Below are 23,687 nucleotides of genomic sequence, written 5' to 3'. Positions count from 1 at the left end.
TCATGTATGTATCTGTGTGTATATATACATCTATGTAGTCAATAGGCATGAACTTTGAAGTGTATTTTAGAACAAAGAATAAACAATATTATTTTGGTCTCTTCATCAGAATGTAATTACAACAAATAAAAAGATTCAAAGCATCTAAATGTATCAGGGTTAACAACTTTTTTTTTTTTTTTTTTTTTTTTTTTTGTAAAAATGTGTACTATTACCTTATGATTGGATGGAAGGAAAAATTCATTATTTCATTAAATTAATCAATATTATCACAAACAACTGAGGACAAAAGTTGAAGGTGTACAATCCATGAAATTACCATTTAGAATACATTTTCAGCAATCAAATTAAATAATAATTGATAGAAGGTTTAGAACTTTTTACTCTAAGCCATTACAAATAAATAATAATCACAATCATAATAACCAATGAACCCGAAGAACATTTTCATGTTTAATCCAAAAAAATATTAACAACAAATATACTAGAATATTATTGAAAATATTGAGCTCTCACTTTTAATGCTAAATATAGAACACCAATAGCTAAAGATCCTGTTACCATATTGGAACAATTCAACGACTCCTGCAAGACAAAAGTGATCCTTCAAGTAATATATATAATTTTAAAAAATAAAATAAAATAAAGTGAAATTATCACCGTGAATGGGCATGAAGGCATCACACACTCACAGCAGTCATGGCTGTCAAATGTATTAATTGAGAATTCTTCTTTTGAAACTAAGTTGATATTTGAAAGGAGTAGAAGAAGGGATATATAACAGTTATCCTACATATATACAAGGTCTTATTACAAGGTGCTACCAAACCTAATCAAACTCTCATCGTCGCATCAGAGGCTGCAACTCAAAATCTGTAGGTCTGAAACATCAGTTTAAGATACAACCTCCAGAAGAAAACAAACATGGAGATGAACCCATGAATGTTTGCAACCTGCTTTACAACTGTAGTAGTGCTCCTGATGGTCGCTGTGTGCACAAAGCTTCTACAGAAATTCAAGGCTTTGCAAGATGGCGCTGGTGAGAAGCTGGGTGTTACCGTTACCGTTGCCGTTGTCGTCGAGCAGCAGATTTCGTTCTCTGTCGCAGGTTTGATTCTTTGAACTTTCTTGATTTCGAATTTGCTTCAAGTGCATCTAAGTATTGTTTAGGAGGAAGAGGAGGTATTCCTGATCTGTTTCCTGCACATTCCAAAGGACAGTTGTTGGTGTGCTTTGGCATGACGTTCATTGGTTTTACCAAGTGGTAGCACAGCTGGATTGTCTACATCAGTACCGCCACCCTTGTCAGAAGAAATGTACACATCGTCTATGAGGAAGAAAACCAACGTCGGGACTAAATCGTGTGTTGTTAAAGCGTCACACTGCCATGATATCCAGCAAACCATGAATGCATGAGGAAGAGGATCAGCAGATATTTTACCAAAAGATGAGATCCACTTAGAAGCAGACGCTGCATCATGATACCACTCTGGACCAAGAGGTTGTCCGAACTCTGAAAGTGGTCCGGATGAATAATCTGGACCTGGTCTTAATTCGTCCATCTGCAAACCGTGCCAGAAAGCTTAGTGCTCGCGATCTATAAAATTAAGAGTTTTGAAACCGAAAAAATCGTAAATTGGATGCCAACAACTCCCGTAGGAATCATTGGATTATTAAAACCAGAAGGATACCATAACCTTAATGAGTACACCGTTTTCTCACAAGCCAATTAATGCTGAAGAATATATCTTGTAATAAAGCGTATCGTCATACATGAGACTTAACGGGCTCAAATAATACAACCACTGTCGAGTGCTTTTAAAAATCAGGGGCTGGATGTATGCGGCGCAGTTGAAGACAGTTTGTTATTTATTTCTCAATTCACATCTGTTGGTTGATACTTCTCACCTGTCACTCGGAGCTATTTGGATTCCTACTGAGATATACACAAGGAATGATTTCGTAAGTAAGAAGATATGTACCCATCCTGGTCCATTTATCGAAGGGACATCCCAGCCAATATGCGCAACATGTTTTACGTCCGTTGGATAGCCAATGTCCAGTTCATTGTTTCTCCAGACTGCCAGTAAGATGATGATCAGACGGGCTCAATACAGAACATGAACAACGCAGCAAGGCACGAGTGCTTAATAATGCCTTAGGAGGTATGCTCACCAAAAAGATGAGACAATGCGGTCACAGCTTTCCCCACTTTCCAGGACCTCCTCTTCTTGGGTTTCCCAGAAAATGATGACGATTCAAGAAGTTGTGAATGAAGCGTGTCTCTTGTTTGCGGAGTAGTCCTCTCTGAAAATGGTTCAATGATAATGAGAAGTATGTTAGCATCATCACAACGCTTAAAAATTGGAGTGAACGCTCTTAGCAATACAAATTACAATCTGGCGAAAAATAATGTCATCTACTAGTAGAGTAGGATATCAACTTTCACAGGCCAAAATAAAATTTCAACTAGAACAGATACCAAACAATAAAAACATCCTTTTATGATTATCAATTAAACATTGTAAATCATCCAATCTGTTATGTTCCGAGCATATCATATGATTTTAGGTAAAAAAGTATTTATAAAACAAATCATTGTTTTTTCTCGAAAGTCTAAATTCCGAAACATTGGCTAGTATAGAACATTACATGGGCCAGTGTCGCTTAGCTCAGGCACATTCATGACCACGTTTATCGTCTCAAGGTGATGAAGCAGCTACTGTGGTTCATAATTGATTGTACTCATTAAATGCCTCATTAAACTGTCCCTTCTTCTGCATCGATTTCATTACCTGCATTGTTGAACGGCCTACTTGAGGTGGAGCGCCTTGGCACACTGCGATAAGAAACAACAGAGTTCTTCCCCGAACTCTCAGTTGGAAGTTCATCGACGATGGGAATTGGAGTTGTTCCTATACTGTAAGGTTGAACTGCTTTGATAACCCTGTCCTTCATCTCAATTGCTGCCGACGAATAAGCAAACCCGAATCCTCGAAAGCTGCCATTCTGTGCACAACACGGTCCAGCATTTTAGTAAGAAATGCAAAAAGGAAGATTCCTTATCCCGTTCGATGACTTCAGATATGAGAGCAGCAAAGAGATCAGTTCTGTATGTCCACTACATACGTTTTCGGAAAATTAAATTATGACGGTTGTCCACGATTTTTAAGTTGTACATTATGACTTTAGTTCTTAGGCTAAAATTGATATTACTCAGTTATAAGGAGAGAAAAAACAGTACCTCTAAACTAATGACAAAGAATCGATCCACCGGGGATGTAAAAGATTGTGGCTTTCGCATTGTGTACTCGAACAACTTCTGACCGTCCTGTGCAATGACCATCAATAATCATTAGCGCCTTGAACGATTTCCAGATACAAACTAAATTCGAAATTCAATGACATCTCACGCCTAAGATTACAAAATCACTTCGAGAAAGATTTCACCCTTGATTTCAATGTTATTCCAACTGAGTAAAACTTCGGACATGCAAGAATGAAAAAATTCGGTGAAAGGATTAAGTAAACAGACCAGCAAATCATGGAGCTGAAAATTTATCATCCCATCTCCTAGAGGACGCATGTGAAGCTCGCCAATAGTGCCGCTATCATGCCATCCGAGGCTTCCTCCTGCTGCCTCGAAGACTGAGACGGCACATCTTGCCTGCAATGGATGTGTGTAATTGATTACAAAACCAGTGCGTACTCAATTTCACATCTCATAGCAGCGATCCCAGAACTCTAATACGAGAAAGGCTGTGAAGTAGATCACAGACTGCAGAGTTTATTTGAATCAACATATTTATAAATGCCCGAGCGACTTCCACAAAACCTTATAAATTACGAATCGATTGCATAAATTTCCCACTCAAGGAGCACCTCCCGACATCTCATTGTTTTTTTTCCTTCTTTTCTTTTCTTTTCTTTTCTTTTCTTGTTTTTTATTTTTTTTAAATACGCAATTCTGCAAATCCCTTTCAGTCAGAACTGGAAAGATTAATTGAACAAAACTTACTCCTAACTATACCAAAATCACATCGAAGAGCTGAATCATGCCTTTCCGACACCCTAGTACATATTTACGAAATCAGAAGAATCCAGTAGTAAACGGAGTAGGGTTTGTACCACATAATTTGACGACCATCCTAAAAAGTCCATTTTTCAGATACTTCGATAATACACGATGCTTCAAATTAACTTCATGCGCCAGTTCATTCCATGGTATCTTCCCATTCAGAGATTTCCGTCTCCAAGCATCAATAACAGAGCGTCTAACATCTGTTCAGAGGAACTGCACACAACACTGCGAGGAAGATTCAAACGACTACGACAGTATTTCCTTAGCACCAAACAAGATTATTTAAAAATAAAAGTATAATAACAATCCAAATGAAAAAAAGGAGAAAGAAAGAGAGATCATAAAACATCTCTATCAGTACCCATCAAGTGGAACGAATGTTTAGTGACGATTCAAATTCTAAAAATGAGAAAGGTGCTACTTGAAAGGGCACAAAAATTTATAACTAGGAATCAGGTAGAGAGGGGTAGGAACAAATGTCAACCTAATGTCAGAATTAAATCGGACAGCACAGTTTAAACAACTACAAGTACACTGTTCACTTAATTCCAACACTTGCTACGATTGGATACGTTGACCACTGTGAGGCGATCATGAAGACAGCAAGGGACCTTTTCACTACCAAGAGCAAGAAAAGATTGGTGCAATTAGGCAACAAAATTAAACAATTTGGGATGCATGCAAGGACTTCGAAGAAAGACACGACGAACGCTGCCACAGTGCGAAATATGTTCCAAGTATCATCACTCTACTAGAACAAAGTCGTCTGTCTCCACAGATCTGTTGGTACAACCGAAACAATTCGGCAAAGTCTTCGCATCGTGAAGGAAAATTACGTGTAAGTAACCCCTGGAAGCCTTCGAACGAACAAGAAGACATACAAGTGTGTAAAGGTGGGTTCGCAAACGTACGTCGGGTGGGTCCAAATGCACCAAAACTAACTACAAAGGTCGCCTCCCAGCAATGATCAGTAAAGTATCATGCAGGGTACATCGGGTGCTCCAGCACCCGCCCGCCGCGAGATGCCGAAGGAGTTGAACCATAACCTCCAACCAAACTCCACAATCCAATCGCCCTCTTCACCAACTCTCAAATGCGAGACCCCAAACGAAGCAGCACTGTTCTCCTACAAGTCACAGGCCAATTGCGCACTCCAGCCTGCACAAGAAACTCACCAAGCTCCACCCAACAAACGGGGCCTTCAATGCGGACCTCCTTCAACGCATGGGTTGCTAACAAACACACCCATAGCAACACAACCTCGTAGGTCCGCGGCACAGAAACCGATACCACCCCAACACAAGTCCGACCCACAATGTCTCCGCAACATGGTTCAAAATCGGTCCCACGAATCAATCCTCTTGTCGTCGTCGTCCTCCCCCCGATGATCAAGCACCCAATTGCGACTCTCTACGACGGCACACACACTCATGAAAGCAACCTCAACCTCAAACTTAGTCCCACCCAACCAAGTACACAATCAAACATCTCCCCCTTCTTCTTCCTTCTTCCTTCCTCTCTACTACATGCGCACCCTCCCTCCCTGAGTCGTCGTCTTACTTTTCTCCTTCACCGGCTCTCAAGCTCGCTCTCTCGCTCTCTGCTCTGTCCACAGTTGACCGTATACGGCCCCACTTCGGCCCCCGTCGCACTTTTTCTATCTCCAGATGAGCGCCCATCCCACTAAAATCCGGCCAACAAAGGGCACTGACCCAATTCTCTCCTTAAATCTGCCTCCCTCCCTCCCTGCAGTACTTCGCTCGCATCGCAGTGGGACCTTCATGCTGCACACGCATCCACGACGTAACTCCGCAGACAAACAAATCAAACACGACGAACACTACGACAACGACGACGGGGATGAACGAACGATCCATTATCAAGTCGTCGAAGTCGTGGAGGGGGGGGCGATGGACGTCGATCGTGTCCCGCGCGGCCGCTACCGTTATTGCACTCGCTCACCAGCCCCCGCCCCCGCCCTTCCTCTTCTTCAATAGCGATCCGTCGTGATCCAGATTCGATCCGTCGGATTATAAGAGGCTGAACGGCCTGTATGTTTTTATATAGTCCTTAATATAGTGTTTCCTTGGATTGTGTGTATGTTCTCTTAATATAATATTTGGGGTGTGGGGGTATGTGTGTGTGTGAATATATATTTGACTTTGACGAGCTTCTCAAACTTTTAGATGCGAGCTACAGTTCGGTACATAATGAGCATTAAACACATTCTGTTGATTGTGTCTATTTTTTTGCTCCTTTTTTCTTTTTTGTTCTCTTTTTGTTGTTGAATGGTTTATGTATGATTGAATGAATTTTACAAAGTTGAAGCAAATCAAAGGTTTTATATATATATATATATATATATATATTAAAAATAATAATGACATAAATATTATTTGAATGTGTAATCGAGGGGCAAATGTTGGATTGTAAAATAAAACTGTGTCGGATAAATGAAGCTACCCTATTTGCAAATAAAATTGTGCGTGATTATCCTTCACAAGGTAACATTAAAATAAAGCATAATGTATGTGTGTGTACATATATATATATATATATATATATGAAATCAAAACTCAAAACTATGTTATGTATAGAATTTTTTAATGAAAAGAATCAAAATTTGTAAATATTATCTAAAAAGTGTATATAAAAATTATGAAACTTCATCATTACTTTAATTCCTCTTTGTTATTCTATGCATAATTAAAAAATAATTTTAAAACCTTTAAATGGGTTAAATTAAAAGGTAGATATGCCTAAAAAAATGTTTTTGTACTCATAAAAGTACTAGAAAAGTTCATGTATGTACAAAGTGGGTAGCTATAACATCGTCTTTTTCTTTTGTTAATGAATCATAAAAAGTGACTTACTATCTTAACTTTTTTGAGCCATTCCATTGCACATTCTTAAACCCATTCTTCAAACATGCATATCATTTTCAAGCTCATCTTCTTATTGAATATATATATATATATATGCATATATCTATTTATAAACAAATTGTTAAAATAAGAATAAAAAAGGTGATGAAAAGAACAATAACCTTAGACGTCTAAACCTCAACACAAGTTCTAGGAAAGGCAGTAAGACTGAAAAAGCAAAAGTCAGCAGAGCCCTTGCAGTTTGTGTGACTTGGAATGGATTTGAAAGGAGAAGGTGTTCATGGACTGTTTTCCAATAATAATATGGGGTCTTACCAAAAAGAAATTATACTTTTGCTTTTTTACTTTTTATTTCCTATTATTTACTTTATCTTCTTCTTTTTTTGTTTTGTTTTTTTTTGTTTTTTTTTTGTTTTTTTTTGTAGAGGGTTGACTTCCAATAAGAGTGAACCTGATGAAAATCATAGTCAAAATTTTGTCTATGCCGAATTCACGTTTTCCTTTTTAAATAAACAAAGTAAAAAGTATAATTATGTTAGATTTTCACAACAAAATTATTGAAGCATGATTTGGGAAAATATTGACAAGAGTGAAATATTAAAATTGATTCTATAAGATATCTGTGAGATATTTATGAGTTGTTTGTTTTATTTTTTAGATTTTGATATAGTATTTTTTTAAAAAATCACTTCATTATTTCATTACATAATTTTCATATGAAATAACCATGATTACCCTATGCATTTGTTTTTATTCAATATCAAAATCAGTTTTGATCTTACATTGGACAATTGATCTTCTTTCACAGTTTTGGTGTTGCTCATCATAATCATACTGAAGATTATTTTGAAATATTAGTAGATGAGTCGTTCTGTTGACTTGAAATAATGAAATCACTTTAAAAAGAATTGAAATCTTCAAAAAAAAATCCAGTTTGATATGTCAAATGTTTTTAACAAATCCAGTACAACAAGTCAATGAAACATGATATTATTAAGAATTTATGGTATTTTTTATTAATTAAATTAGGGCTACAGTATGTGTGTGTCTATATATATATATATATATATATATAATTCTTAAACAAGCTATGTTTAACTACATGTTCAAGGTTTTAATTATTAATAGCCTAACATAATACTTGCCATCAATCAGCAAATGCTTGTGAGGAACAAACTATTAATATTAACACAAACAACACCTCTAGATATATATATATATATATATACACACACACACACGCTTGGTGACTCTGTATGGTGACTCTGTATGATCAGTCTTTCTTCTATGTTAAATTTTTTCTGAGAATTTAGTTGTAAAAACATGTTGGTGCACTTGAAACATGCTTTAAACACATTCAAGAGCAGTTTTAGGTAAATTCCACTCACACTTCCCCGCTAATTGGGTTCATTTCAATTATTTTCTTAAAAAGTGATTTTTCTTGTATTCTTTTAAATGTTCCTTAGAAAACAGGGTCCATAAAATTCTTTACCTCTAATTGGGTTTCTTATGCATCCAATTATCATATCATCATGATTCAAGCACATCACTAGTATGTCATGTTCCTCTTAAGTGGCAGCATATAAATTATAATATGTTTACCCCCCCCCCTCTTTTTTCTTTTTTTTTTTTTTTTTTTTTCCTTCTAACAGTAGGGTTCAAGATCCACTGTCAATCTTTTTTGTATTGTTGAATATTCAAAAAGATTGACCAAAGTTGATAGTGTATCATTGAATATATCAAACAAGACTCAATGATATTATATCAGGAAAAAAAAAACAAAACAAAAAACAAAAAAGTATTTTTTACAAAAAAAATGACAACGAAACTCATCTACAATTTACCAAATAACGATTCTAACTCACAAATGATTCAAAACCTATGATCTCCTTGCATAAGTTTCATGCTTTTCATTTCAAATTCACTCTCAAGAAGATGGAATTTCGTTGTACATTTTTTAAAACACTAATATATATATATATATATACTCATTTCATTGTTTACAAAGTTTGTGGAAACATACAGTAATGTGTAGGTTACAAGACAATAATAAACAAATTTGAAGTACATTGGGACCCCCCAAAAGTTGACCGAAGAATGGAACGAAAACGGGGAACACGTTCCCAATCCGCAGTTTGGATTTCCCCACCCTTTGGTTCGCAAAATTCCCCACGTTCCCCAAAGAGGGAACAAGAGTATGAACCAGTCCAAAGGCTTCACAGCCACTTGGCTATCAAGGGCCGTTTCGCGTGGGAACGTTCTTCCAGGCGGTCCAGGTGTCAATTTTTTTCTTTCCTTTTCCGTAGCTTCGAAACTTTGCCAGGCATCAACATCTGATTGGACAGAAATAGCTGAGCTGGATATCCGTGACGTGGCACGCCTGGCATACGTGGTCTTCAGAATTAGGTCATCTGCACCCTAATTTTCGTTCTCACATACCTGGGCTCGTGTTTGCTGGATTCTAGGATTAGCTTTGAGAGTCGTGAAGCTCAGAATTGCCGCACTTGGAGGCTTCTGCGAGGGAGGGAGGAAAGGATTTAGCTGAACGTGTTAGCGAGGGCTTGAAGTCGACAGTGTGGAAGAGCAGTAGCAGCAGCAATGATGGTGGAAGGCAATGCGAGTGGTTTGAGTTCTCACGATGGGCTCCACAGCGAGAATTCGGCATTATGCAGAGCACTGGTGCTGGTGTGAAGGCGTGAGGAGAAAAAGAAGCCTTCCATGCATTCCAAGATGTCGGTGGGCAAATTAGGTCTTGACTTTCCTCGTTATCCCTGAATTGGCTGCATAAATCTCGGCGGATTTCGTGGCTGGGTGGTTCTGTGCGAGTTTCGGTTTTGAGTCAAAATGAAGCTGAAGAGTCAATGACACCGTGGAACGTGGAAACGTTGTTGTTCATGGTGTTGACGAATTTTATGTTTTGGGACTTTTCAATGACATCCCCGATTAAAACGAGAATTTGCAAGCCATTAAGTTATTTTTGTCTGTGGTTTAGATCTGGTGTACTCTATGTGCCTGCAATCATGCAAGAAAAATTACAACAGACTCAGCCTAATATTGTGGTACGGCCAGCAATTATCACAAAAATAGAAACACAGAAACTAAAAATCTGTAATGATTTCCGAGGTACAACAATATTCTGGTGTGTTATTACTTTCAACAATCGCATGCTCATTTTCAAGGCATACTAAAGCATCCAGGAAGATTTCCCGAGCTTCAGAATTTTGTTGACAAAGTACCAGAGGAACTATTTCTAAGTTCGGACCGACCAACAGCAGCGTACTTCCAAACTGCTCCTTGTGGCATTTGTTCACTTCGGCCTGGAATTCACTTCCAACGCAGCTGCTACGGATGCCACTTACACTAAAATTCGGAGGCATTTCTGGAGGGGGTAGGCATTTGGGCTTGGGGCCACCCACCCACTTAACTGATTAAACAATCAACATAACTCTTCACAATGCTTTCCAAATTTGGACATTCCCGAAGGTGTGAATATAACACTCTACAAAACTTGGAAGATAAAACAAGGGATCCATGCAATTTGGTGTCTTGTACTTTCGCATGATGCTGCTCATGGATATGCTCTGTATAAAGAAACTCTACGAATGATGTTACCTTGACGCAAGCTGGGATCCTCGCAATTTAACAGGAGACTGAAAGAACAACAATGGGCCAAAAGATACTCTGAAGAGAACAGGTTTCATCCCTTAAAAAGTTTGAACTTGCTGCTTTGATCTAGAATTCAATGCAAAATCCCGGAGAGACGAATTTGAAGAGTATAATTGGAGCATTTTAAAGTTAGAATTACCTGTCTTGCCTAGATACAGACGACAATAATTCTTTCCAAAAGAAGAAATCTCTTCTCCAGTTACGGCAGTCGATTTCAAGGTCCACCCGAAATTATCACCGTGCAAATAAACTGGTGAGAAGAACAACAAAAATGAATTAACCAGAGCACTTGTAGAATGGCGAACCTTTTGAGCAGAGGATTCAAATGCTGTTTGCTGGTTGTAAGCTGCGAATGCAAACCGATTTCACACTTCATGCAACTGTCTCAGAGAGTACTTCAATAAAATTGAATTCTTCGCAGAAACGTTCTGTATGCTTGAAACATACCTGCCAGCATCTTAATTAAGTCAGCTACCCAAATTATACTTCATGTTACCACATCGTACCTTCCTTCCTACTTGCAAGGCTGCAAACACCAGGTTCATGTTCTGCCTCAAGCTTGTGTCAAACTAACATCATGTAATGCAACAAACAGGACATGCCCAGTGTTTCTGAACTATGATGTTCACATTCTGTAACTGAGCTCCTCTGAGATGTTCTTCAATTTGTATCAACTTCTTCAGTAAAAGTAGACAGACATTTGCCTTTCATCAGTTTTAGAACATAATGCGGTGCTGTGTTTGTTAGAGAAGACAGCATTGAGGTTTTTAGAGCTAGTCGTGGCCGTGCCATTTAGCAACAAAAGCAGACTGTTTTTGGTGATAGCTTGGTTTTGAGAAATATGGTTTGTATAATGGGAGGAAAATAAAACAAAATAAAATAATGATGAATACAAATTGTGGTTTTAAAGTTGGGTTTGAATAGATTCATGATAATAACTTCCAATGCTATACAACTTTGTAATTGTGAGTCAAATGAGGAACAAGATCCAATGCAAATAATGACAAGATACATGACAAGTCCAAAAATGTGCATTTGAATTATTAAAGCATTGAGAGAATAGAAGGGCAACTATACTTAACAAAGGTGATGCCTTGTGAGAATCTTCTTACAAGTTATAATTATTGTTACTATGGTTTTCTTTTCTAATTGGATGTTAGAGATATATAGACATAGTCGAGGCCAAAATATTTATATTTATTTTTTTATAGAAGCATGTTAATTAATTTGTAGGCAAAATATTTTTATTGAAGAAATTTGAATAATGGAATTTTAATAATGGCTTCATGACTTAAAAAGAGTGGCATATGCCTTATTAAAATTGTATGAAGTCATTAGCAAAGGCTTCTTTTATCTAGTAGCAAAGACAAAGGTTATTATGCAAAAACAATTCCAAACTTATCTTTATATAAAAAAAACCATGGAATCTATATCTTCTAATCTTAAGATCTATAGTTTAATAAAATATAAATTTAGAATATCAAAAGTATTTAAGGTCTAAAAATGTTAAAAATTCTAATCTAGATTACTTCAAAAAAATATACTTAAAGTATTGAAAATCCATAGTTGATGTAGTTCTAAAGAAGAATAATGTATATATTTAAAAAAATATACCATGGAGTAATCTACTTATTGTTGATGGGTTACAAAATAGGACCTATTATACAAAACAATGCTTATTTAAAGATATAATATAATTATAAAAATCAAATTTAATAAAGGCCTTATATGTAGTACATTAAAATGTTTAAAGTACAACATAAACACACATGCAAAACAAAGTCAATAGTAAAAATAAGAATTGATACTAAAAAGTTACAAAAAACATGTTTGATCTTTCAATATTCAACTACAATGTAAAAGATTAATAGTCAATATTTCTATTGTAGAAGTAAGCACCAAAATATAATAAAAAACTAAATATTGGAATTATTAAAAAAATTATAAAATTATAAAATGATACAATACAATACAATAGAGGTAATAAGAAAATATAGCTTTCATAGAATAAGAAGACATTATATTGTAATCCAACAATAAATAATATTATAGACATCAAAAGATAATAGTCACTTGGAAGACTTTTAGAAGTAACAAATATTTATGCATCAAAAAAAATTAAGAAAAAAATCATTTTTTTATTTTTAAATTGAATTTATTATCTAATAACATAAACTTGATAATTGATGATTGGATGTGATGAGATTATGACAAAAAGATAAAAAGAAAAACTTTCTAATTGTACTAAGACACTTGATACAAAAGAAGCTAAAATATACAAATAATTAAATCTAGATGATTTCTTTTCTCTAGAAAGACACTTGATATTTTCATGAAATAATAAAAAATATGGAATACAAATATTAACATGATGAAACATGTTTTATTTGAGAATCAAAGAGGCTATTGAAGAAACTATAATATAATAAAAAAATATATATATACGAGACTCGATTTGATTATTTAGAAGTAGAATTTTCTATTAAACTTCATATTTAGTTTTAAAATCTTATTATAAATTCAATGCATATTATCTACATGATTCTAGGATCTAAGTCAAGATTTCTCAAATATAGGGATCATATTAATTTGGAAGCAATTTTCTTATTAAAATAAGAAAATTTGTTAAATTTTAAAAAATATCTTGTGAAGATTAAGATTTTTAAAAAAATATATATTATAGGTAAAATAAAAAGTCCATGCAACATTTTAAAATGACTTACAATACAAATTGACTTAACAAGAATTGAAACAAAGCTAAGAAAAACCAAAAAATAAAAATAAAAATAAGAGAAGTTTGTTGTATAATACCAATAATAAAATATAAATTAAGATAAGATAAGAATATCAACATATTTTTTAAAATTTGTCTATGAATAGAGCCAAAACTTAACTAGTTAAAATTAATAAAAAAATATAAAATAAAATTAACTAATCTACTATTACTTTACAAGATTTTGTATAATTTTTTAATATTTTTTATACCAAAATCAATGCAACTTAATTCTTTACTATAATACAATAGAAAAACATGTTAGCAAAGATTTTATTAAAGATTTTATAGCAAAAAATATGAATCTTATGAAACTAGATTTAGAAGAGATAAATTAGGCATAAAAATAAAAATAAAATAAAAAGACACTATGTCTAGATGATGTCGGAGTAGAATTAAAAAATATTATTAAAAAATTATTGGTGATTATTATATTTAAAAGTTAAATGATGCCATTTTAAAGAGAAAGTTTCTACTAAAGTAATTAGAGGCAATATTCTACTTTTTTACAATGAGAGTAATTGAACAACCTCTAATAATTAGCAATTTAATATAATATATTAAATAATCATATATATATTTCTTTAAAAAATTATAATTTATTATTCAATATTTATAGTAATTATTTTCCAAAAAACTTCTAAAATAAAATTTAGTTTTTTTTTTAATAATAAAATTTGTATGCTTTAATTAAAAAATATTTCTATCTTTGAACTATATATTGGAACATCTTCTCATAACATAGAAAATAATTAATTGGACCAAAACCTCTATTGAACAACATTCATTTTTGAAATTGAACTTCTTGAAAGCATATAATAAGGTGGAATAAGATTTCTTCTTGAAAGTAATAGAAAAAATAAGATTTTACTTCCAATTCCTTTACAATGTTACAGAAATGTTAAAATGACCTAAACTTTTATGAAATCGACACACCTGTCTAAAAAAATCATTGCATCCCCCTGTTCCCCATCCTAGTTCCCCCCGTGCCCAGCCCTAGTCCCTATTCGCAGCCCCAATCCCGACCCCCTTCACATTCCAGTCCTTATTCTCATCCCCCGTTTTGAGTGATCGTGGTTGTAGTCGCCCCCCAGCTCCCATTTCTGACCTTCTGAGCAATTTAACCACCATGTCTCCAGTTGACCCCCACTCGATAAAACCCCGGGAGCTAGAATGCCTGGGGGATCAATACAGTAGCGTGCACCGTTGTGGATGTTTCGCAAATTGGAGGTCCAATGCCACAGCTTAGCTCTCCTGAATCGATCAAGCTTGCGCTGCTGTACAACGTTGGCTCACAACGCCTTTGGTCACTGTAAGCTCTACCCAATGATTTTGTGAAAAACCGTTTAATTACGGGGTATTTCTTCCATCATCATAATCAACTTAGCGAAGCGGAGCACAAGTCGCTGCTGAAAGCGGCAAAATGTGAGTAATGGTGGTGAATTCCTCATCTTTACATCTCTAAAGGAAGACTGCTTTCAATGATCACGTCGTGGAATGTCTTGTGACCGTCTGCTCTGTGCATCTTACCTTTGGGTTCAACATTGAGAGAGTGCGGTTTTTTGAGGCAAGTATTAGTATTTCTAAAACATCGGTAATGTTTTGTGTAGCTTCACCTTTGATTAAGATCTGCTTGATTGAGGAATAAAATGTGGGGACGAGGCGAAAGAATTTTAAGGCTGGTAAGCTTAAGGCCTCTCGAAGAAAAACTGGATTGTCATTGCGGGTGGTGTGCAATTTCCAACGGGACAATGGTTTGATGATAACAAAGGGGGGGAGTTGGAGGATCGGTATTGACAGGGTGTAAGGATGCCTTGCAAGATGGAGTAAAGACTATATCATTGACTTAGAAGTTTCGAAACCAGAGTCGCCAATGTGTGCCAATGTTACGTCCTCATTGAAGTTCATATCTCCAATATTTGGTGTGCTAACTGACCAACCATCGTTGAAATTTAGACAAGGGTGAACAAAGATGATTGCAAAACCATGAAATGACTTGTGAGAGCCCCCGTTTAACCTTTTGAAACTAGGAGCTCATCAAATTGTCAATGCAGCGACCCATTTTCATGTTTTCAAATAAGAGAAGATTAATAGCAGCGGCATCTTGCCGTTCCATCTCCCTCTAGATCGAGCATTGGCATTTGCCTCATTCTCCAAATCGAACCACAACCGACAACTTCTTCAATACGCGCAGATTCTTTTACTCTCGAGAAAAACTGAAAACCACGATATTCCACACATTAAATGACACGGACAACTGCTGGCGGTTGCACGAGTATAAAAGTGTTTTACTTATATTGCCTCAAAAATTAGTACCTAGAAACCCAGCTGAGTTATGTCTCCAAACATCTCTCCTCTTGTGAAGAACCAACCCCAGCAAAACGATCACACTCCTATCGTAAGAGAAGACAAAAGAGACCAAAACAACAGCAAATAAACCAGGCAGATTAAGCTTCACTCAAAACAATACTCGCAATTTCTGAACCTAGTTGAGCGTCCTTATAACACGGCCCACTCGTAAGCTCGGGCTCATGAGCAGCAATGCAACCATACACACACACATACAGTAACAGATTCCCTGCACAAAGACCGTTCTAACCGTTCTCGGTAATCCAACACAAACAACTTGTTCTGCCGCGAGGCCTGGGTCAAGGAAAGCCGTCACAAACTGTGAACACTTGGTAACAAGGTTTGGTCGCGCGTAATCAGCAGGCTCCAGTTACGTGAGTGTCATAGAGCAACGTGCTTTGCGATTTGAATCTTTGGAACTCATCTCCTGGATGCTGAGACCTCCCGGATGAGGCTGCACCATTTCGGAGATGGCGGCCATATCTTTGTAGGGTGGAAATGCCTAGAGAGCCTCGATCACCATGGGGTTCATGCCAGCCAACACATGACAAAACTCGACGTCTTCGGTCCAGGCCTTCTTGTCGACTGTCACCGCAAAGCAGCACCACAAGTGTCTGGCGCAGACCTGTAGAACAATCGGGAGAAAAGCGACATCGCTCACAGTTGCGATTCCATTCAATTGAGCTTACAGACCACAAACAAGGAGGGAGAGTCGGGGCTGGGGGCCGAGAACATGGACAAGGGCTGGAAACGGGGAGAATGGGGATGGGGCTGGCAATGAAGGGATCGGGGATGGAGGCTGGGAGCGGGGCAACAAGGACAGGGAACATGGGATGCAATGATGGTTTAGATAGGTGGGTCGATTTAGAAAATATATATATATATATATATATATATATATTTATCTATCTATAATTTATTAATGTTAAAAAATTAGTATATATTATTTGTAATACAACAAATTGTTTCTAGTTACAAAGAGGTGTAAAGCAAGGTTTTCTACTAGTTCCATACTTCTTCTTTATTGTAGAAAAACATCAACAATAAAATTTCAAAAAGAGATTCAAGAGTAAAAATATTTGTAGTTTTGAAATATCTATAGAGAAAAAAACAACGGATCCTATGCTAACATGTAGATGATTTAAAATCCTTCATGATTAAAATAATTGACATCCTCTAATAATATAGCATGGTATATAGATTAAACATTAATTAGTCAAGTACTTTTTGTATTGGCAAGATAAATCCAATACCTTCATTTGGATGGTAATTGGCTCAAAATCATAAAATCCACATTACTTGCTACTCTCTTTGGCATAAATATCTGTAAGCAAGACATAGACTAATTTTTGATCAATTGGATATAAAATAAACTTAAATACTTGTATACAATAATATCATAGATAAGGTTGTTATTGTAAATAGTATTTTACTATATTCTATCTATTACTTCAAATAAATATGGGTTACATTCCAAAATACATTAATTTTTTTTAATACTTTCTATAGGACAACTTCCAATTCCGAATCTTTAACATGATAGCTTAGAATATACGCAGTGAGTCTTATAAGAAAAGTAAACTAAAACTGTTAGAATGAAAAGAAGCTTTGGCAACATTAATTCTTAAATGAGTTTTACAAACCTTTGAATCCAAATCAAGCTCATTTTTAGACTTTCTTATGTCATCAATTAAAATAAAAAGCTCCCAAAGTTTCTAAAACTATTGAAAATTCAAATCCAAATTATCTTCCTGCTTCCTACGAAGCATCAAAAACTTAATCGACTGACAAAGAGACGCAGATGCTCAGGTCTGGGATCAAAACTAAAGGCCAAAACATGAGAGCAGATTCATGCACAAACACTTAAAATTTGACCCCAGATCGGGTGTCCGGTGAATTATGCACCATGTCATTCTATTAGTTATGAAGAACACATTAGGCAGTTTAGATAAAATCGTACAAATTGCATTGCTCTCCATTTTAAGTAAGTATCGTGAATGTCAGTGACTATGGTGGGCGCCAGGACTTGGCAATGGCCAAGCAGAAGTGGGCGCCAAGCAACCATGATCATCACATCTGTGCAAAATAAGATTAAGGAAATTACTACCATTGTACAATCTGAGCATTTAACAGACAAGAAAACGCCGATTGCTGTTTGCTAGCATGGAATGGCAAAGGATTAGCCGTTCCAGCTCAGCTCCAGCTTTGACCTGCAGAAACAGAACCAGCAGGAGTATTGAGCAATAGTTGAGCAGAAGGCACACATGATCGCATGGTACTACACCTCCAGTATTGCCAATGTCATATAACAGGAAGTGTCAGATGTCATATAACAGGAGGTATGGGACGTCCACAGATCTGAAAACGCCAAGTAATGCATCTTTGTCTATTCTTCGGAGGACTATCTTGGTTTCGTGTAGTTTTGCTTGCAGAAATTAGTCAATCGGTTAAAACTGGCAACATCGTTGTTCTGATTATACGCTGGCATGATAGATCAAATGACATGGTTACAAACTCAATGCTCGCCAAACATAAGAATTCAAGCTTCGGTTTGAGTTCATCACACTAAATTAGTGGCGTCGGACCTGCTAATCCGTGAGAAGGTCGCAGGTGATTCCAGAGAAGGTTGGAGGAATGGAATGATTGATTGGAGGAGAGAAAGCACCTCTTGAGAGAGTCTTCAGACACCGCAACTACTCTGATATGGGATTGTCCAAAAGGGGTGGATTCTCAGCGACCGGACCAAGGCGGGCAGTGAAACTGTTCACAGGTTGCAACCTTCGGCTGGATCCCGACACTGGTGCCTGCTGAATTCTAGGTACACGCTTGTTCGATCTATGCAGAAAGGGCTGTCACATGAAACGAAACCGGCAAAATTGTTAGGAGCTAAAGTCCATCTGAAATGATCGATAAAGAATGAGATTCAAATCCTACCGATCAGACGACATTCATGACAGAACTGGATGCATGGTGAGCGTACCAAGCAAGGCGACAACATGAATCGTCTCGATGGCTTCTCCGACTTGAAAATCCTTAGCCTTACATCGGGAGTGCGCGGATGCTGCACCTTGTCCAAAATTCTCCCGCGTTGTAAGTCTGTACTGAACCTTCCCGATCTCCCTATCTCCAAAAACCCACTCAACGCTCTCGAAGATAAGCCGCTCAAGGCTCTATTTGACAAGCCAACACTGTCAACAATCCTTCCCACATAAACGATCTTCCGAGTGGGGAGGTACTCTGACGGGTAATCCAGCACCCCACTGAGTCTCCCACTATCTAACGAACAGGTGTTTGAAGTTTCGCTGTCTGTAAAAGATCTGTCATCGGGGTCGTCAAAGTGGTCACAAGATTGGAGATCTTCGCTCCCAGAGTTTCTAGAAACGACTGCGGGTGAGGTCGGCGACTTCTCAGCTTCTTGAAAGACGAATGTGGAGGCAATGGGGTAGTCGAATGGAAACTCTTCCTCATCGGCTTTTGGCTGTAAATCCTTCATAATTGGGTAACAAACATGGCAGTCAGGGCAAGATCAATCATCCAGGGAATTACAGAAGCGACTCTTATGGAACAGCCAAGACGTGAGAATTAGACAACCATTTCAAAAGAGAGTGTGCACCTGCTGTATTATGTTTTTGTCTTTCTTTTCTTGTTCCATGTATAGTTCATGCTGATCAGGCTCCCCCGTGACATCCGTTTGTAACCGACCAGAGCAAGCCCACAAGGAGCTACCTCTCCCAGATCCCAACCAACTTCGCCCTGAATTCACCTCTGAACGTTTCCCTTTTTTCACAGCTCTCGAACGGGATGACGGACTTCCATCGTCGCCATTAGTAAATGATATTGACATGATTGCATCCTTGAGCCGACAAAATCTCGTCTGATGCCTCCTGCCCACCATGTTCGAGACTGATTTGACAGGATTCTGCACAAGAGAGATACTCCAAGTGCTACTGTTCGACGACGAGCGTTCGTAAGAGGGATTTTTCCTACCAGAGGCAAGTGTGGAATGCAGTTTAGCAATATCAGGATGGCAAGGAGAAGGTTCAAGCCATGCAACTTCACTCGGGCCTTCGAGACATTCGTCATCGACAGCGCGGTCTACCGACATCGAGTATCGAGCAAATTGGCTTTTGGGCAACTGGGTAGAAATGCTATTATTTTCGTCGCTTCTACGTCGCAATGACTTACGCTTCAACGTTCCAGAAAATGAGCGCTCTGGGGATTGGGGCGATGTGGGACAGTCCAATGTGCTCACAGGAGATTGCATTTCATCCCTTTGGACTCTCAAACTAATAGTAAAAGCGTCAAGCTTGCTGTTGGAGTTTGATCCGTTCTTTGATTTACTGTGATTCAACTTCGACTCTTCTACTAACTCCTTGAACATTTTCTCTGTGTAAGTGTTCCCCTCACTGATGCCTGCGAAATCTGGGGAAAGAATGTTATCGTCAAATGTGAAATGTGCTGCATTCAGCAAGCAGCTATTACGGTTGCCCTCCGGAGTTGAACAAGGATAAAGCAATCCACTGGGGAGTCTTGTACCCCCTGCATTCTGCTGCAACAATGTGCCGCTCGGATGGAGATGATCGCTATTTGCACCCAAAGACTGTGCGCGCACCAATTCAGTGTGATCTCCGGTGCTTGGACTGGACATTAGAGGTGCTATGGGCATATCGCTATAGATGATCACCTGCTCCTTGGAATTGCTTGGTGCTGCTTCCCATATTGAAGGCGCAGCGCCACTCGTGGGAAATTTGTCGGAGATCATCGACGACTCAGAAGAGTATCTGCTGTAAAAGAACTGCTCATCGTCACTGCCCATCGGAGTTGACTTGGGATTCAACTGAACTACCTTCGCCTTGTGAGAATCACTCTCATTGACAAAATCGTAACGGCGCTGCAAGGATATGGAATTTCCGGGTTGCGACTCTTGGCCTGAGGACCTGGCATTCTTAGACGGTGAATCTCTGTTGCGGGTTGTCGCTCGCTTCATATCCTCATGCTGCTTCATCTTCTTCAATCGCCCCATCTTCACTCCACCCAGCTCTTCAACTACTTCTGATTCTGCTCGCAGTTCACTGCTCTCGATCACCCAGTTCAGGCTGCAGAATAAAATACCATCTGACAGGAGAAAGAAAATGAGACGGTTCGGTCTTCACACAGCATACTGGTACATCTCCCACAGGGCAATTCAAACAATCCTACCGCTGGGTGGAGCACGAAAGAATCTTCAACTCCATGCCCTATACCGCGTTCATGATCGTTCGAAAACTGAGCCCTCGCTGCATTAAATAATTCCTGTAGTGATGGATCACTGACACTACCAACTGGAAGCTTGGGAATTCCGTGCAGTATTAAGATCCACGGACAATGCTGCTACGCGCTACCTTCATGCATAATATTAGACGAAGGGAATAAACACCATCCACGGCTACATTGGCTCAGAGTAGTATCAACAAGTATGAATAAGGTTGTTTACATCAACATTGTTCCCTGCGTCCGATCGATGACTAATGCCTCGACACAGGCCCCCCCTCTCCAAGAACACGTCCCGACACAGAAACAAAAATTCCCACATCGAAGACGCCGCTCATCTCAGTCGCCCCGTCCGAAAACTAGGAAGTAACTGCCGTGCTGAATGAGCACCAGATCAACCCCACATCACCAAGTACAACTCATGAAAACTCTTCTCTCATCAAAGTTCCTACGAGGCGAAGATACCAATGATGCCAATTTAATGTAAGAATTCCACATGATCCAACAGTCTAGCCCCACTCAACATTGCTGCTGCCACAGGCAGATCCCCGGTATGAAGGGAGGTGAACCCCAAACGACGCGGTGCAAGCTCCAACCTCCCCACAGGATCACATTGTTCACGGCAGCAGCAGGCTGTGATCAACAACCGACCGTTGCATCCTGACCCAGCGGAGGGTACTACAAAGGAGCCAGAATGAGCGAGAGAGAGAGACTCGCAGCTAGAGCCCCAGCTAATCAGTCTCTAATCCAGGTAGTATCCGAATACAACAAACAGATGAGGAGGTGGACTGGACGGAGCTCCGGCTTCCCAAGGTGTCGGCAAATACTCAGGAGCCCCACGTTCAAGTGCCCCAGCTGCTCTTACACATCCCGCGAAACAAGGCCACATTTCATACGCGAGTTTAAGTGTGCATGTGTGTTGGTGTGGGTGTGGCGTGACAAACGATGCAGCGAGCGAGCGAGGAGGGATTTGAATGGGATTTCTAGTCCAGCCTTGGTATTGGCTAGTCCACCAAAGCCCATTCTTCAGTGGCATTTTGTGTCGGTTCGGTTTTGCAGTGGGGTTCAGATTCATTTCGTGACCGCTGCCAAGGGTGTTGATGTAATTCTACTGTCCGTACACAATGCAATTTTGTTTTAGAAGGGGAGTGGTAGCTTCGGGACTTTAGAAACACTTGGGGATTTTAGTAATGCCACGTGGTTGCCTTGTAAACTGTATTATTAGTCCTACAAGGATTTACTTGTGCAAGTTTCAGTTAAAATGTCAAAGTTTTTTTTCATGCTTTGTATTTTCTATTGCATGTCATGTTGTCATTCTAAAATGCAAAATCATTCAACTTCTGGGACAAGTTTATGGTGTAACACTCATAAATGACATAATAACTAGTATTTTAATTGAATATTGATATGTTCAAATTATTACAGATTTTCTAAAAGAGTTTATAGAAAATTATATTATTTAGTCAAAATAAATAAATGAATAATATATATATATATATATATATATATATATATATTCCCATTATGAAGAATATGGTAATCTTGATGAATGTGGTTGGTTTTTATTGGTCGGAGATCCAATAGTAGAGAAATGAATTCTAGATGTCATTTGTTTTAAAGCACAACAATTTCAACTAATGTTGTCAATTTGTTATCTACCATTCATGAATATTGTTACACTTCATAAAGTAATTCTTTCAATATTCATACAATGGATGTTATTTTTTTCTATTTAAATACATATATTTATCATTTAATTTATAAATAAATTTATTTTATAATATCTAATTAATTCATTCACAATTGTGTATCACATAAAATAATTAGATAAAACAAAGAAAAAACTATAATTAATATGAATTTAATTTTAAGATTTATAAAAGAATAAAAAATTATAATAATATTATTTTGAAGCTTTTAAGAAGTAATTGTATTAGATCTTTTTATTTAAATATTTATAAAATAAAATAAAATATCATTTATTGTTTAAAATATTTAATTTTTTTAAAAAAATTCCAAATATTATTTAAATTTGTCAAAAATTATATTATTAAACAAATTCTGTTATTATCTTTGTTTGAAAATACCATTAAATTCAATAATTCATAAATTGTTATTTTTTTGATAGTTATCTTTATTGCCATTTTGTATTTGGCTTAATTTATAAGAGTAGATAATTTATATATAGATATATTTAAATATTAGATTCAAATATTTTTATTTTTAATATTGTTAAAAGATTGTTAAATAATTAAATAATAAAGTGGTATTTAGTGATAAAAATTTATTTATACTCAATGTTTGCACAACTTAAAATATATTTGTTGTCACAATTATTCTATAATTAGAAAAAATATATTTTTTAAAATTATAATTTTAATATAGATGTTATTTTTTATTTTTTAAGATCTAATAGCTTTATAATAAATTAGACCATCAAAGACTTGTAGCATTTTTAATCTTAAAATTAAAAAATAAAAACTTTCTTTTAATTATTTATAATATTGAAGATAAATATTTTATTGGAAAAAATCTTTGTAGGCCTTATAAATCAATTTTTGCCACTTCTATTTAAAATTAATACCAGCTAAAGATTAAACATTAAAAACTATCAATTTTCAAGTTGTGTCCCAAAAACTATAAAATCTTGTAAATTAACATAGTTGATATAAATATAACTATC

General features: G+C 36.9%; 2 protein-coding genes across 8 annotated transcripts; both read right to left on the bottom strand.

The window, feature by feature from the left end:
- Window positions 1-599: 599 nt before the first annotated feature.
- LOC112289290 (uncharacterized) lies at window positions 600-5,767 on the bottom strand. 3 transcript variants are annotated; one of them, XM_024534392.3, is made up of 9 exons: window positions 4,993-5,767; window positions 4,129-4,294; window positions 3,536-3,667; window positions 3,245-3,331; window positions 2,796-3,009; window positions 2,176-2,307; window positions 1,983-2,080; window positions 1,442-1,562; window positions 600-1,200 (listed from the first exon to the last, which is right to left on the bottom strand). In XM_024534392.3, the coding sequence occupies exons 2-9, from the start codon at window positions 4,159-4,161 to the stop codon at window positions 1,061-1,063; spliced, it is 957 nt and encodes a 318-aa protein (XP_024390160.1). In that variant the 5' UTR covers window positions 4,162-4,294; window positions 4,993-5,767; the 3' UTR covers window positions 600-1,060. The 3 variants fall into 3 exon arrangements, with proteins under 3 accessions (XP_024390160.1, XP_024390159.1, XP_090111065.1); XM_024534391.3 differs by having other exon boundaries at window positions 4,129-4,306; window positions 4,993-5,606; XM_090254939.1 differs by lacking the exons at window positions 4,129-4,294; window positions 4,993-5,767 and adding an exon at window positions 3,836-3,968.
- Window positions 5,768-16,835: 11,068 nt separating this feature from the next.
- LOC112289321 (uncharacterized) lies at window positions 16,836-21,929 on the bottom strand. Of its 5 annotated transcripts, XR_016505830.1 has the most exons (5): window positions 19,368-21,928; window positions 18,735-19,241; window positions 18,420-18,603; window positions 17,715-17,964; window positions 16,836-17,078 (listed from the first exon to the last, which is right to left on the bottom strand). XR_016505830.1 is itself a non-coding variant. In XM_024534457.3 (4 exons), exons 1-3 carry the CDS (start codon window positions 20,775-20,777, stop codon window positions 18,448-18,450), a joined length of 2,064 nt encoding a protein of 687 aa, XP_024390225.1. In that variant the 5' UTR covers window positions 20,778-21,929; the 3' UTR covers window positions 17,618-17,964; window positions 18,420-18,447. The 5 variants fall into 5 exon arrangements, 3 of the variants coding, with proteins under 3 accessions (XP_024390225.1, XP_024390224.1, XP_090111064.1); XR_002971831.3 differs by lacking the exon at window positions 16,836-17,078 and having other exon boundaries at window positions 17,618-17,964; window positions 18,340-18,603; XM_024534457.3 differs by lacking the exon at window positions 16,836-17,078 and having other exon boundaries at window positions 17,618-17,964; window positions 18,735-19,232; window positions 19,368-21,929.
- Between the last annotated feature and the right edge of the window lie 1,758 nt (window positions 21,930-23,687).

Source organism: Physcomitrium patens, chromosome 12, assembly GCF_059467195.1.
Source record: "Physcomitrium patens ecotype Gransden chromosome 12, ASM5946719v1, whole genome shotgun sequence".
In the NCBI taxonomy this organism is placed as follows: Eukaryota; Viridiplantae; Streptophyta; class Bryopsida; order Funariales; family Funariaceae; genus Physcomitrium; species Physcomitrium patens.
This window is presented reverse-complemented; position numbering and strand designations above follow the sequence as displayed.